The 15,665-nt window shown below is 38.0% G+C and overlaps 1 protein-coding gene across 1 annotated transcript; it reads right to left on the bottom strand.

The window, feature by feature from the left end:
- Positions 1-1,135: 1,135 nt before the first annotated feature.
- pdgfbb (platelet-derived growth factor beta polypeptide b) lies at positions 1,136-13,068 on the bottom strand. Its single transcript, XM_065252806.2, has 7 exons — positions 12,268-13,068; positions 9,130-9,217; positions 8,281-8,343; positions 6,510-6,703; positions 5,338-6,391; positions 2,694-2,838; positions 1,136-2,483 (listed from the first exon to the last, which is right to left on the bottom strand). The coding sequence occupies exons 1-6, from the start codon at positions 12,337-12,339 to the stop codon at positions 2,708-2,710; spliced, it is 1,602 nt and encodes a 533-aa protein (XP_065108878.1). The 5' UTR covers positions 12,340-13,068; the 3' UTR covers positions 1,136-2,483; positions 2,694-2,707.
- Positions 13,069-15,665: the final 2,597 nt, after the last annotated feature.

Consider the following 15,665-nt stretch of genomic DNA (forward strand, 5'->3'; position numbering starts at 1 on the left):
AAACCCAAGGGGTCTCACTTTTAACATTTACAGAGCTACCAAGCAAGGCAGAGTTTTTATTTTCCATTAATGTGCTGACTGGGTTCATGACCTTGTGCCAAATCCAATAACTGACAAGGTTAAAAAAAAAAGGTTTCCCCAGGTCAGAGAACATTTCAGGCAAAAGGGTGTGGAGGAAGAGTTTATTACACATAAAATAACATTTTAGCTCAGGAGACACAATGAGGTTAATTTTTATTATCAGCTTTGTCTCTTTGATGTTTTTCCTGAAAACCCTAAGTACTGCAAGTAATAAAAATAGATGTAAATGTGACAAAAGTTGTTATACAGTTGTAAAGAACAAAACTATGAAAATGCAGATAGTGTAGTTTTAATAATGCATTGTATTTTTTTTTTTTTTTGAGTAAGTACATTGAAATCTTGCAGACTTCGAAATCTGCATGGGCACAGTGTGAGGCATTAAAGAGGTCTCTTTTAAAGCTCTGAAATAGAGATGTGGGATTACTGGGGTCTCACAATAGACTTACTGGCCGAAATAAGGAGTTATTAATTCAATGAGTTCTCTGAACTGGGAAAACTGAGGGATGGATGAAGAGATATTCCGGTTCAACAAATCAACAAAGAGGAAATAATTTTACTCCCTCTCTCTCTATATATAAATAACTATAATAATGGGCAGTATTCATGAAGAAGAACTTTATATGATTCCTGTACATAGAAATGTAAAGAAAGCTTTAGCACCTATTTTGCATATTTTTACAAGATGTAAAGTCTCTAATGTGTCCAAAATATTTCTGTGAAGTTTCAGCTCAAAATACCTCACATATCATTTATTGTAAATCTCTGGAATGAATAAACTGGAAGCAAAAATGTGCCTTTTTCTTGTTTGTACATTTAAATGCAAATTAGCTAGTGCTCCTCATTCCCTTGCCAAAAGAAACAGTGAGCACTTTCATTTAAAATAGATCTGAATACAGTCTGAGACAACAGTATCTCCCTATTGAGACATGGCAGACAGTAAACAACTTGCTGAGGGCGGAAACTATGGTAATGCAGGACTGTCAGTCAGTGGCCACGGGCCAGGCTTTATCAGTGTGACATCACATTAACGAGAGAATCACAACGACACGTCTAATGAGACTGCTTTGGTTTTATAGGGTTTATAAATAAGGAATGGGTTAGGTTTTTTATTGTAGGGTGGTTGGTTGCCAATACACATTTATGTCCCAACCTCAAGTACAAATTGAATTTTGCATAATAGGTGCCCTTTAAGCCAATTCTCTCTCTCATGTGTAAAATGAACTTTTTCAAACAACAAACAGACATGAACAGACACACAATGATGATATATATGACTATAGTTATTTGCTAGTATCTCTCATACTGTAGATGAAATGGTTTTCACACCAAAGATATTTACCTGAGCATTATTTGCAAACCGTTATAAGTTAAAGAAGACCATCACTTACACCTTGATGGTTAGTGTTTCAGTTTTATTCTATGTATAAAAATGGGTGCAAATTCTGCACCATCTGCAAAGTTTAGTACAGATTCAACACAGACATACAGACACTGACCTGTGCAGAACCATACTTCAAAAATCCACATTCTGAACATTTTGGTCTTTTGGTGAGTGTTTCATAAGACACGGTTTCTTCTGCGATTTAGAATAAATAATATTAATGATAAAACTCTTACTGCTTTGTGTTATAATGTAGCACCTTTACACTCTTAGAGGTATGAAGAATTTGTTTCCATGTCTTCATCCTGTGTGAATTTCCAGTGTTAAGAATCGCTTAAATAATAAAAAAAAATAATATTTATAGCAAAGGTAGTTTGTGCATTTAACTAGGAATGCATTAAAATAGGATTTTGTTTAACCTTCCTTTTTTCTTTCTGTGTACGCAAAAGTACATCATTTCAATCAAATCATTTTTTGGTTTCCTATATTTGTATCTGATGATAATACCAAATATGGATTCAGTTTCTCCAGAATCTCAAAACATTTACGCTTCTCTCTTTTGAAGCCTCAAATGCCTAGCATCCCACAACAAAAATGAAAAAAACAACCGCATTTTTCTTGGATTATTTAACATAATAAAATGTAGCACTAAACTGTCTCTTATGATCATGGGAAATGTATTTTTTCAGGCCAACCTCTTTGCAGTTTCCCTTGCTGTGTACAGTTCCATACCTCCAATGTTTGTCTCATGTCCCACTGTGGTCCCATATCTCAGCTCGAATATCCATGCAAGAGGATCCAAGGGAACGTTAAGGAAAAGTCAATCCTCGGTGCATCTACAGCACATTCTGCGACACATTTGTCCTTTCCTCATGAATCAGTGTGAAAAATATGAACATCACGTGGGAGTTTTGAGGCCGTATGACAGGTGGTTAGTGCAGTAATTCTTAAAGTCCGAGAACACAGTGGTTACATAAATAAGATCCCGTATGGGAGAGACTGCAGGCATCTCCACATCTTTCTGGCAACAGAGAGAAAGAAACAGACAATCATAATCATTAAACTGCCAAACGTATCTAAACTATATTTAAACAACGTCATGCATTTAATTCATATGTTTGAAAAACAAATGCACTGTAAGCTGTTTTGCATAGAAAGTTCTGGGTGTGTTTTTGGGCTTTAATATGACACATTGTGTCGAATGTTTTAGCATTTGATGTCGGAAGCTCACCTGTTCTGTTGGTGCTACATGAGCAGGGCTCTCATGGCTGATTTGCTAATGCGGTTTCGCTGTTTTTTTCTGCGTTTCGGTGGCGGTGGGGGTGGTTTGGGAGGTGTGCGTGGAGGAGAACGCTGCAGTGGAGGAGATATAGTTCCTGTTGGAAAGAAGAGAATATCAACAAAAATATTTCACCTAACTAAATAGTTCACCCAAATATTACCCCATGATTTACTCTAGCCATCAGCAATATATATATATTTATATTTAAAAGGATTTAAATAGGAGTTACACTATATAAGAGCAGTGGTTCTCAAACTTTTTCAGCGTACGGCCCCCCTTGTGTACGGTGCATTCCTTTGCACCCCCCCCCCAAGAAAATGTATGACAAATTTGTAACATTTTACTGATACAAAACATATTAAATTATAAAAAGTAGTGCTGTTGGTTAGTAGCCATATATTTTTTAGGTTTAATTACACAGAATTCATGACAAATATATGTATTTTTTAAAATGTCATAAGACTGGGGGCCCTCTGGCACAATCTCGCGGCCCCCAGTTTGAGAACCACTGTATTAGAGAACGTTTTGTCTGTTCAAAACTTTACAATTCTAGTAAATCGTGCTTCTGATTTGAAGCCCAATAAAGAAGCTAGTTGTTTTAGTTTGTAAAGTTTGAAATATTAATATTTTTCTGACAAAATAGCATTAATTGCCCTCAGAAGGCCTTTACTAACCCCATGAAACCGTGTGCATTACTTCTGTAAAGGATGGACGGGCTTCAAATCAGAAGCACTATTTGCTACCATTACTGTTGGTTCACACCAGACACGTTTGAGGCGTCAAATTCGAGTCTACCGTGTATAGTTGGACGCTTGAACATTTTTAGTGCACTCGCTTCATTCTAGTCATTGGGACATTCACACGGAAATTCGCGTCGTGGGAGGGGCTTCTGCAACTCCGCTTGCTTCCTGTAATCACGTCACTACTAGTGCAGGCTCCCTATTGGTTAACGCAGAGCGTTTTTTTTCTGGCGGCAACGCTCAATTAAAAATGCTCAATTGCGTTTACTGCGCAGCGCTAAACGCCTCATTCGCGCCACAAGACCTCCAGACGTGCGTCAACATTGACTTAACATTGAAATCACTCGCGCTTGACGCCTCTACCGCGGCTAGTGTGAACGCAACATTATAAAGCTTGGAACAGCCAGGACATTTTTTATATACCGCCGATTGTGTTTGTCTGGTAAAAGATAGCTTGATAGCTTGACGTTGAGTAAATCATGGGGTAATTTTCATTTCAGGTGAATTATCTCTTTCTTTATCTCACCCCCTAACCAGTGTTCCACATGGACTGTGGACCCGTTTCATTTTCCAATTCCGTTTCTTTCTTTCTTTTTTCTTTACGCTATTCCAGCATCTATGGCTATATTCATGGCGAGAACCGGTTAATCCATACACAAGTTGATCCACACAAATTAATCCATACACAGGTTGGGGGCGGGGCAATTTGGTATTTCCAATTCACCTAACTTGCATGTTTTTGGCCTGTGGGAAAAAACCGGAGTACCACACCCATCCTGACAAAGAGAGAAGATGCAAACTCCACACAGCAAGGCCACCTGACCTAGCCGGGGCTCGAATCGATGTGCGGCAACAGTGCTGTGAGACAAGTGCTACCCACTCTGCCGCCCCATTTTCCATGGGATGTTCTCTACTCTTATTCAGATGGTACCTTTCCAAATGTCTCATTCCCATGCACACCATAGTTTCTTCTCAGATTCATGGTTCTTGTACTATACAAAGTATAGCAATATTAAGTCCTAAAGTGATGACTACATAATAACTCATGAGGTGTAAAATACACATAAGAAAGGTTCTACATTACATAAAGCTAAGAAAGAAAAGTTAATGTTAATCAAATTAGATCAGTCCAATTAGTTCATCCAAAATGTAAATTCTAACATCATTTTCTCATCTTCATGTTGTTCTAAACCTGTATGAATTTCTTTTTTCTGATGAACACAAAAGAAGATATTTTTATAAATGATGGTAAGCACACAGTTGATTGTAACCATTGACTTCCATAGTAGGAAAAACAAGATGGAACTCAATGGGTACCGTCAACTGTGTGCTTACCATCATTTATCAAAATATCTTCATTTGTGTTCATCAAAATAAAAAAACTCATACAGGTTTAGAACAACATGAGGATGAGTAAATGATGTCAGAATTTTCATTTTTGAGTGAACTATCCCTTTAAGCATCTTTTTAAGCGTGCTGTAAGATCTCTTTTTTAGAGACAGCTGTTACATATCAAAATGGAAATATTTGTCAAAATGCAAAAAAATATAGTCTTAAGATAGACACAAAATGAGTTTGTTGTTTACTTTCAGTTCCTTTACAACATTTTCACCATGAAAGCTTCAATCATTATGTTATAGATCGCAAGCTACTGTATAAACTGTCATTAGGGAATCACAATGACAAGATTGGAGAATCAACACAATCCTGCAACTGATTAAGCAACGTTTTTTATTTAATAAACAGAAACAGATGTCTAGTATGGCTATGAATAAACTCTACTAGACATGAATAGGACCTGAATAAATGTTAACATGGATGTTTATGGGATGTTATCTTATGGTTGTTTTTACCTGTTTGTTGTGTGGTTGTGTGTTGTTTGTGATGAAGCAGTTGTAGTTTCCCATCCTCTTCCCTGTTGGTTTGTTGAACTTTAAGGTGATGTTTGTGTTTGTCCTCCTCTAGATGTTTCTGCAGTAGTATGAGGTCTTCCATCTCGTCGTCCTTTTTCTTTTGTTCGGGGCTGAAGTTTATCCGCTTGTCAACATCTATAGTCTTATTGTGTTCCTTAATAGACAGAAACCAATCTCCTTGATTTTGATTGGTTTCCTCTGCGGAATCAGACATGTGTTGATCCGTCCGATTGGTCGGCTCTGTGGATGGGGCCTTTTGTTTATCCTGATCGGCCCCTACTGCAAAGTTGGCTTTGTGTCTTTGTAACTGATCGATTTCTTTATGACTTTCGTGTGTTAGGTTTGACTGATGCGTCAAAGTTTTATTTGTTAATTCAGTCGCTGTGATCTTATATTCAGCTGTCTGATTGATGATACTCCGGTTAGCGTTGCTCTGTGATTCAAATAGTGCATTCGATCGATCGACAGCCTTCGTAACATTGTTCAGCGATGAATCCACCTTCTCAATTTCTGTTTGCTCTGTGTGATTCGGTAATGGAACTGTGGTTCCCTTTGTTGACCCCACCCCCGTGTCATTCATGCTGCCATGATGTCTCCTCCGATCAACAGGGTAATGGTGATGACCTCTGCCCCCGCCATACTGCGTCTCGTTCAGACCCCAGCCGTCACGACCTAAATGAAGCTTGAAATCCCCAGAGGGTAAAACAGCGTCTAGTGCTCCCGATTCATGGAGCCTCTCTTTGGGTAACCAGCTCTGGGTGAACAGGTCCTCCAAGCTGAGCCTCTGGTTGTGTTTGAATTCATCCTTTTGGTGGAGCTCACCTTTAGAGCGAGATTTTCCCGAGCGCTCCCGCCCTTCCTGTTTGCTGGTGGACGACTTCCTGCGCTGGGCAGGGCGAGGGGCCGGCTGACAGCGGCACTCGACGTGATCGAGGACAGAGACGACGGCCTTCTCATAGAGCGGCCGCTTATTTACGTACTGTATCTTCATCACCTGAGAGTGCAAAGAGCATATTGTGAGATTTGATTAGGCTTTTCAGAGATGCATTGTACACAAGGGGGCCATACACCAAAAAAGTTTGCTGTAGGTGAGCATACAGGTGAGTGTATACCTGTAGGTATCGTGTATGTGAGAGAACAGGTACACACTGCAGACTCTTGGTATTACAACAGCCTGAACACCTCTGGACTTCCACACACGGAGGCCACAACAAGAAATTTGCATTACTACGGTCCAACATGGAGCGTGTGACCTCGATAACCTCTGTCCTGACCTTACAGACGGCTTGCTGAGCGGGCTGAGCATCTGCAGACAAACACAGAAACACATAAACAAGATTTGCAATTATGTATATCATGACCTAAGCAAAAAAAAAAAACATTAACACTAAATCCTTGTAACTAGAGATGCTCCGATATTACATTTTTCCACCAATGCCAATAGCCATTGGTATACAGACTGATATCTGCCGACACAAATAGTTTGGTGGTTATATAAACTTGCATTAACTAAATTGTGAAGATTTTGGGCCAGCTTTACAAAGACATGCAGTGGATCATTAGCTCTGAAAAGATGTGGTTTAGTTATTTTTGCGACTGACCTTTTTGCATATGCATTTCTAGGAGTTTCCCTTTCAGATGCAAAATTTTTGGAAGGAAATTATTTAAATAATTCATGCAATGTGATTTACTAATGTTTGCATGTGTTATGACTAGTATTTGCGCCGATATTTAACGCCGAAAAAAGCATGGCTTAAATTACTTTGTGCTTGAAAAAAAGAGGCATCAAAGAGATCAGAGGGCGTGTGATACAATGCAGAGGATTGTTTTAACATGTCACAGTTTATTTGGAATGCCAGACAAACATTGTATAAAAAATACTGTTTGCCAAGCCATGTTATTTATTATTATTAATTACGTTTCAAAACAAAAAAGTTCTTAAACCTTCATTTTTTGTCATCCAGTTGTTTTCAGTGTTTTATGGTTTCATTAGCTGGGATTACACATCCCGAATTTTCCGCTGGGATGTCCAAGGTGCTAAACTCAAGCGCATCAGGTGTAAGTAGATCACCCGCACCTCATCAGCTCTGCTTATTTGCAATCCTGAACTAATTTGCTCTGCTCTTAGTAGATTGTGTTGGTCATTATGGAAATCAGCTGTTGCGCCTGTGTTAATACATTTGCTGATATTACCACTCCCATCTGCGCTTTTTTGAAATTGCGCTAACATGCTAATATGCCCCGCTAGTAAATCTGGCCCTAAATCTTCTGAATGTTATTCATTCATATAATTACCATTAATATTCAACTTTAAATTGGTGATTGGTGCACATTTTTATTTCAAGACAAAATCCTGCACCTTTCCATCATCCTAAGAAAACACAGTCTAGTTTAAGCAGCTCTGTTCAATACTAAAATGTACACCAAGGATTAAATGATTTATTATGATCGGTTGAGATTGAGAAAGGTTCCACAGGCGTGAATTATTTTTCGATAAATGCACACCTAACCTGTCAGATGTCTTAAAAATAACCACCAGAACAATTTCTGGGTTAACTATGGTATAAGTGAAATAAATGAATCCGGTCTTTGAATTATTTTTAAATAATGCACACTCCACTTCGCATCATGCCGCTTTACCACCTTTGGTGTGCATTATTTTTTAATAATTTAATGGCCTGTCATCAATTATTCCTTACATTTTAAGTCCTTGTTGAATGAATTAATTGTTGGAATGATAAAAGTTATGTTTTTACAGGTTCCTTTGGTTGAGCAACAAAAACAAGAAAACGTTCATATAAAAAAAGAAAAGATACCGAGATGATAATAAAAACAGTTGGACCAATAAGCAAAAGAAAGAAGAACAAATTCACTTAAACTGACCGAGAAGGCTCCGAGGAAGACGATTACTGCTGTCATTGTCATGCTGATCATCTGGCTCGGCATCTGGAGAGCAAATATAATAAAAGTGTGATGTAAATAAATAACAGCAGTATTATGTTATTAATTCCTTGCATATATCATTATAATTTGTTGAAATTCCCTTAATGACTCTGACCAATGTGTGAAATGCAATTTAAAAGACAGCACAGGAATGTGGTACTTTCAGCTCTGTTATGCACACACATTTTATGTTATACGTTTATTTCACAAAATGTGCAGAAAAAGGTGCAGAGAATATAAAAAGACTTGTTTGGGCCTGTTTATGGGACAATCTTAAGTTTATAGCATTGCTCAGAGAGTTACAGCATGCCAAAGTTTTGCTAAACATTTTGTTTCCCGGACAGGGTTTTTCCTAGTCTCAGACTAAAATGCATGTACACCAGTAATGTTTAACTACTTAAACTACTTAAATGTCCTAATACAAGGCTTAGGCTTGGATTAAATTAAACCCTGTCCGGGAAACTGCCCATTTATGATCAAACTGAAATCCATTTTAAAAGATAAAAATGAACGAACATGTAACCCTGCCTGTGAAAACCCAGTTAAAGTGATGTTTTTTATTAACTGTACTGTTTTTACATAAAATCATCCAGCATAATATAAAGAACATTCTGTAAAAATATCACTTTGATATCTTTAATACTGCATGTCAAAAAATTAAAATCAATCTTAGATGCTCCTAATCTCAAAATGAGATTATGAGACATTAGCCTGGATTTCACAGATACTCCCAAATGAAAATCCAAAATACTAATGTGAGCTTTGAGAAAGATTGTGAGTGAAATTTACCTATAGACAACAAAAACTGCAAATCCTGCATAGAGGACACCGATCCGCTCTTCACCAGCTCAACCACAGCGGCCGGGAGAGGATCGCCCTGTGAGAGAAAGAGAGACAGACGTCCGAAATTCATCAGTCTGAAATATATTCGTCTTTTGTTTCCCTCCAGTGAATGTGTGTGTGTGGAACAGAGCGCTATGGATGCTGGTTTGTCTCAGGGTGTCAATTCAGGTCTTGGGGACACAATAGCTCTCTTCATACAGCATGTCCAGGCGTGGGCCACTGACCCTCTGCTCATCTGGCAGCATTTATGCAGGACGCAGGAAGGAGGGCAGAGAGGAAGTGGGGGATGGAGAGATAGAGCAGAAGAGGTGCAAAGAGGAAAGGTGAGCTTGAGGAGGAGAGACACGGATAAGGGAGGTTGTCGGAAGGATGGAGTTTTTAATGCAACCAGATTATCGCATTACTGGCTGGTCGTTTGGAGAATTTGCCAAAAGGACCACACCTGTACCACACAATGCAGTATACACTTAAAGGATGCAGTCTTAAAAATGCTGGGTCAAAATGGGACAAACACAACACGTTGGGTTGAACTTAACTCATAATGGGTTGTTTTAACCATTGCTGAGACAAATATACACATTTTCCAGGTTAATTTAACCCAACAGCTGGTCAAAATTAACCTAGCATTTTTAAAGAGCACTACAAATCTTTCGACTTAGAATTTTGTGATTCTGTTTTGTCCAAATTCATAAGTGTCATGCATTTATTGGTTTCCCATTTTGAAGTTTTTCAATCATTACATTTAAACTGTCTGTCATCAGTTGTCCATGCACAGAAAAACTTTGGTCAATACCATAGTTTGGTTTAAAGGAAAACACCACTGTTTTCACCATGTTCTTACCTCTACTAAGACGAATTAATACATACCTTTCTTTTTTCAATGCGTGCACTTAATCTTTGTACAGCGCGTTGTGAATGTGTTAGCATTTAGCCTAGCCCCATTCATTCCTTAGGATCCAAACAGGGATGATTTGAAAAACCACCAAACACTTCCATGTTTTCCCTATTTAAAGACAACCCTGTTTGGATCCTAAGGAATGATTGGGGCTTGGCTAAATGCTAACACACTGATGACGCACTGTACAAAGATTAAGTGCACGCATTGAAAAAAAGATAGGTATGTATTAATTCGTCCAAGTTGAGGTAAGAACATAGTAAAATATTGAATAATGGTGGTGTTTTCCTTTAAAAGATATAATAAATAAGCAGGTGAACAATGTTGGCTGAAATGTTATCAAATTAATATCCTGATTCGTGGTAATCTGTCTATTCAAGCCCTTGAGAATGTCAACAAAACACATATGCTTGTAGATATATGCATGCATATGCACAAACTCATTCACACCCATACGATTCACATTTATAATGCATTTCTCTCACACACATACTACACTAAATTGCTTTATGGCCACCCAATGTAAATATAGCATCTCACTTAAATAAAAAACACACAGCACACACACAGCAGATGGCATCCATTCACTACAATCCAACTGTCCCACTTGCAGTTTGCCTCAGTGTCATCTACACACGCTGATGTGCCTGGCGTAGGAGACTGTTGTGTGGTTGTAGAGGGCTTGTTTCTGTTGATCACTAGTGCTGAACTACCCAAACCTGAACTAGCTGCTCCTAGTATCAGACAGACCCAAAGGATTCTGGGATTGTGGAGGAGTGGTGGAATGCATGGCCCATGTTGGGGAGTAATGATACTAGTTACACATGTGCTGACAATGCACACAATATGCACTACCATCATTTTGTGCAGCTGCAACAAATAATGATACAAACACGGATGGTTTAAATTGTATCATCCGTAAGGGAAAACATATAATCAAGTAAATTTGACTTACATGCCTATTTGTACAACCTGAGATTTTTCCTTTCAAATCCCACGGCTTAAAAAGATGAAAAATTATGTTCTTACAAGGGGAACTCCTGAAAAGCTAAGAGGGCTCATAATCACAGCTTTAAACTTGGTTTTGATCTTGCAATTCCCTACCAACAGGGTAGATCATTTTAGCATTAAAATTTCCTTTAAACACTTCCTCCCATAAAGTCCAGTTTGCTTACATGAATAAGAAAAGGTTGTTTTTGAGATTGCACGAGTCGAAATATCAAGCAATTTAATTTTATGTAAAATACAAACTTAAAATCCAATTGTTGTTATGAGCCTACCCAAGCACATCTTGAGCCATAAGAAGGGAAACACCCGGACAGGTGGTCCGTCCATCACACGGCTTTTCCACAAACCATAAATTAAATACTGTGATTTGTATTTTAAGGTATGTTTAGTCCACATATTTTATTAAACCCTCGATTAAAAACATTCAACGCTCTATGATAAGTCTTGCTTTATGACCTTAAGGGTATGGAGGGGTCACAGAAGTGTCATATTGTGATTAAGGGCCTCATGCAAAAACACAACTGCTGTGGTCATAGGAAGGGCAAACACATTAGAATTTGGAGATCTCTGGTTCTTAATGTCAACAAGATGCTCTGATAAGGATTACAAATTCTGCTTCTGAATGTCATTAAACTTTTAAAAACTGTTCTTCTGAAGCTATTTTAACACTAACATCCACATTAATGGAGCATTAAAAATCATATGAAGCAGAAGCAATATGGCACTTGAAGGAATATCAGTTATCTCTCATTATTTACTTATTCTCATGCCCCTCCACCCTTGCATTGTGTTGTTTCTTCCTATAGGAGATAAACAATCTATTTATGGTGACCTGAGCTTTTGCATTTCACAAAAACATGACGGCATACACGATTACACTGAAAAAAAAATGGTTTGCATTACAAATGGAATTATGAACCATTACTGCTTAGCAAATTCCTTTATATAATGCTTAGATTCCAGTAGGATTTGTTCCCACCAGATATTATACCTTAGAGACCAGAATAGTTCCTATTAAAACTAAATTGCCTATTACAGCTAATCCAGAACTTTGTGATGGTTTCTATTGTATTTTCAGCAGGATAACAACGCGAGCACTGTTAAGAAACTAGTACAGGAATGCAATTATAAAACTCCAAGACAACAGGTTGAGATTCAATACATTCAATCCACTCTCTCACCTCCGCGCTGCCGAACCGCACACACGCCGCCGCCGCAAGCACCGCGAGAAGAAGCGGGATCCGCGATCTCATCTTGCTGCCGTGCCGCTGCGGGGCTCCGCGGGACAGCGCGCATCGAGAGAGACGCGCACGCACCAGACGCTCAGCACCGGGCGCGCGGGACAGCGGCTCGCGAACAAATATCAGGTTAATGAAAGCGCAGTTTTGAGCCCCTCAGAGGCTGCACAGGCTTGACATTCCTCTCAGTGTGCAAACATTCAGTTTGAGTCTCCTTTCTGAGGCCCATTTGAAGTCCTTTGAAGGGCAGTTTGCGGATTAACGCGAAGAGGTTTCCCAGCACAGCCCCAAAATCCCACAGCTTGAGATGAATTTAATTAAATCGCCAATTTACATGGTCCTGTCCAAAAAAGACGACTCTTTTAATATCCAAAATACTACTGATAAAATCTGGTCACTTGAAAACAAATAATTTAGTTTAAGAAACGTCAAGGTAGTCCTAAAGTAAAAAAAAACTTTTACATAAAGTTGACGCATGCGCGGAACTTTTGTGAAATAGAGAATCTTCACTGATAACCGTTTAAAAAACTATAAAAACACCTAAATATAAAAAAGTATTTTCAATCCAAGAATTTTCATATGGAATACAAAAGAGTATCTTCGTCCAGCTCTTCGTATTGTCCGTAATAAAAGCGGCATACGTATAGGTTATAAAATTAGTCTTGCAGTTTTCTTATCAATGTCCAGCGCGTGCACGGCCCTGCGCGAGCTGTCTGTGCTGCGTTGATAATGAGACTTTAGGATTTCCAGTGGACTCTTATCTTACCGTCCCCTTATAGGCAGGACTGCTCTCGTTGAGAGAGAGAGAGAGAGAGAGAGAGAGAGAGAGAGAGAGAGAGAGAGAGAGAGAGAGAGAGAGAGAGAGAGACAGAGAGAGAGAGAGAGACAGCGAGAGAGGAGGGGATGGGTGAGAAAAACCGAGCCTCGTGGATGCTTGAGGATGCACATTTTAGAGACCGACATAGTTTCCATTAAAACCAAATAACATTATGCTATTGTGCATTCAGATTGTTACCTTGAAACTTTTACTCATATATATGTTTATATAATGGAGTTTTAAACAAACAGCTTAAGTGGAGCATGTCACCTTGTCTGACCAATCAAGGCGTGCCATAAGATATATAAACTTCTGCTTGTGAGGTTGAGCCCTCCCTTTTATGGACAGCAAGACAAATCTATTTACCTTTGTTCTATTCAAAATTTCAATAACATGCACATTACTGTATATATTGCATATATGTTGTTTGTTAAAGGAATAGCATACATAAATGAAAATCTGTCAGCATTCACTCACCCTCATTAGAGCTGTATGAGTTTCTGTCTTCAACGGAACAACAAAGATCTTTTGCAGAATACAATAAAAGCATACAGTGCGGGGCTGTAAAACACCATAAAAGTAACATAATAAGTAATCCATTCAAGAGAAGATGATTCTTACTTAGCATCTTTGAGAAGCCATAGTTCAAATTCATAATAAACGAAAACCAACATGAATAAGTTAATGTTTCTTTTGCATGGTATAAATGGGATTGTGGCTGAAATTACAATCTAAAAATTGTGCCAAAAAAGCCCAGCCGTTGGCTCAACCCATTTTCACCAAATGCGTACAAATAACACGCAGTGTCGTGCAATAGACAGGCCAAATTCCAATTTTGCGTGCATATGATACTTCTATGGCGCATCTTTTTGTGTCATTTTATTTATTGGATTCTTATTTGTTTTCTGTTTTTTAAACCATTTTCCCTTGGGTTTAGGGTTAGATTTGGGTTTTGCTTTAAGATGTCATTTAAAACATAGGTTTCATATGTTTTGTCTATTTTTAAATCATGGTCATTTGGAGCTGGGGTTAGAATAGGGGTTAGGATGTAATTTTATGTTACAAAAAGTTGCTCTAACCCAAAACCCAAGCGACAATGGTAAAAAACAAACGAAAAACCAATAAAAGAAAATGCCATGAAAATATGCGCCATTAAGTAAACGGGAGGACTGGTATATCATATGCACGCAAATTGGAATTTTCTATTGCACAATAATCACACTGCATGTTATTTGGTATAATTAACCCAGAAATGTTTATATTTGACCCAACAATGCATTTTGGGTTGAAACAACCTAGCATAAGGTAAATTACAACCCAAAAAGTGTTACAGTGTAGCCTATTTTAAAATGTTTTCATAACATTGCCCCCATTGATGGAATCAAAAGGTGTGTCTAAATACCAAATTTCTTTGTAGCTATTTTAAATATTATGACCTTCCAGATTTGCACAATGTGTTTTCATGTTAAATATCAGTACAAACTAAGGTAACTGCCCTGTTACATAACACAAATTCATGCAAAAAAAAGTAATACAGTGCTAAGACTTAAAGTTTATAGTCATCTCTGTCCATAATAGGCAAAACAAATCAAAAGCAGTTTTCCCATAACATGACCAGGATCCTGTAGACATGATGCTTTCGTGTGGAGGTTATTATATATTGCGCTAATATGTGGCCCTGTCTATAAAAACCCAATTTATGTTTATACATAAAAACGTCCAACGTAAAAGGACATTCTGTAGAAATATATCCTTGATAACTTTGATATTGACTGCACTGTAAAACGTAAAAGTTAACTCAACTCAAACCATTTAAGTGAACCGGTTGCATTATTTTCTTTAAACACATACATTTGAGTACTGTGAACTTAAACGAATTGAGTCATATACAGTTATGCACTTATATTTAAGTTCACACTACTTAAATATAAGTGCATAATTGCACATGACTCAAGTTCACAGTACTTAAATGTATGTGTTTTAAAACGTAAAAGGTCTAATGCAACCTGTTTACTTAAATGGTTTGAGTTAAGTTAACTGTTAGGTTTTACAGTGTGAGTAAGGGCATGTCAAAGATTTAAATCAATGATTGAAATCAAATTTTGATGCATTGATGCAAACTTTAATGATTATGAGACTTTAGTACATAAATTATACTATGGGCATTTTCAAGTGTTAAGTGTGTCCAAAAGTTTGACTGCTGGTAAATGTTGAGGGGTCAAAGAGAAACAGCTACAAAGTTGAAATACCTTTATTAACTAAAATACTACTTATACAGTATCATCTCCAGTATTGTTTTTGTTCATAATAAACTTAAAACATGTTATCAAAGTGCTGTACAGCTATTGCACATGTATGTCCAGTCCGCTAGAAAAATGTGTGGGCAGCCGCCAATGGCCACAAACAAAAGAGCACTGTGGTCAGATAACACGATGAGCGCTGTGCGCCGTAACTACAGAGAATTATCACTGACACGCGTCTGTGTGTGTACAGATATGATCTGTCTTATTAGGAAAAGGACATG

This window comes from Paramisgurnus dabryanus, chromosome 3 (genome assembly GCF_030506205.2).
Source record: "Paramisgurnus dabryanus chromosome 3, PD_genome_1.1, whole genome shotgun sequence".
Classification (NCBI taxonomy): domain Eukaryota; kingdom Metazoa; phylum Chordata; class Actinopteri; order Cypriniformes; family Cobitidae; genus Paramisgurnus; species Paramisgurnus dabryanus.

What these genes read in the sequence shown, in the direction of transcription:
- pdgfbb (XM_065252806.2), bottom strand. Translation starts at nt 12,339, where the DNA reads ATGAGATCGCGGATCCCGCTTCTTCTCGCGGTGCTTGCGGCGGCGGCG. An exon ending in TCTTCCTCGGAGCCTTCTCG is followed by an intron (nt 6,704 to 8,280) that starts GTCAGTTTAAGT and finishes GTTTGTCTGCAG; the next exon opens with ATGCTCAGCCCGCTCAGCAA. An exon ending in CACATACACGATACCTACAG is followed by an intron (nt 6,392 to 6,509) that starts GTATACACTCAC and finishes TTGCACTCTCAG; the next exon opens with GTGATGAAGATACAGTACGT.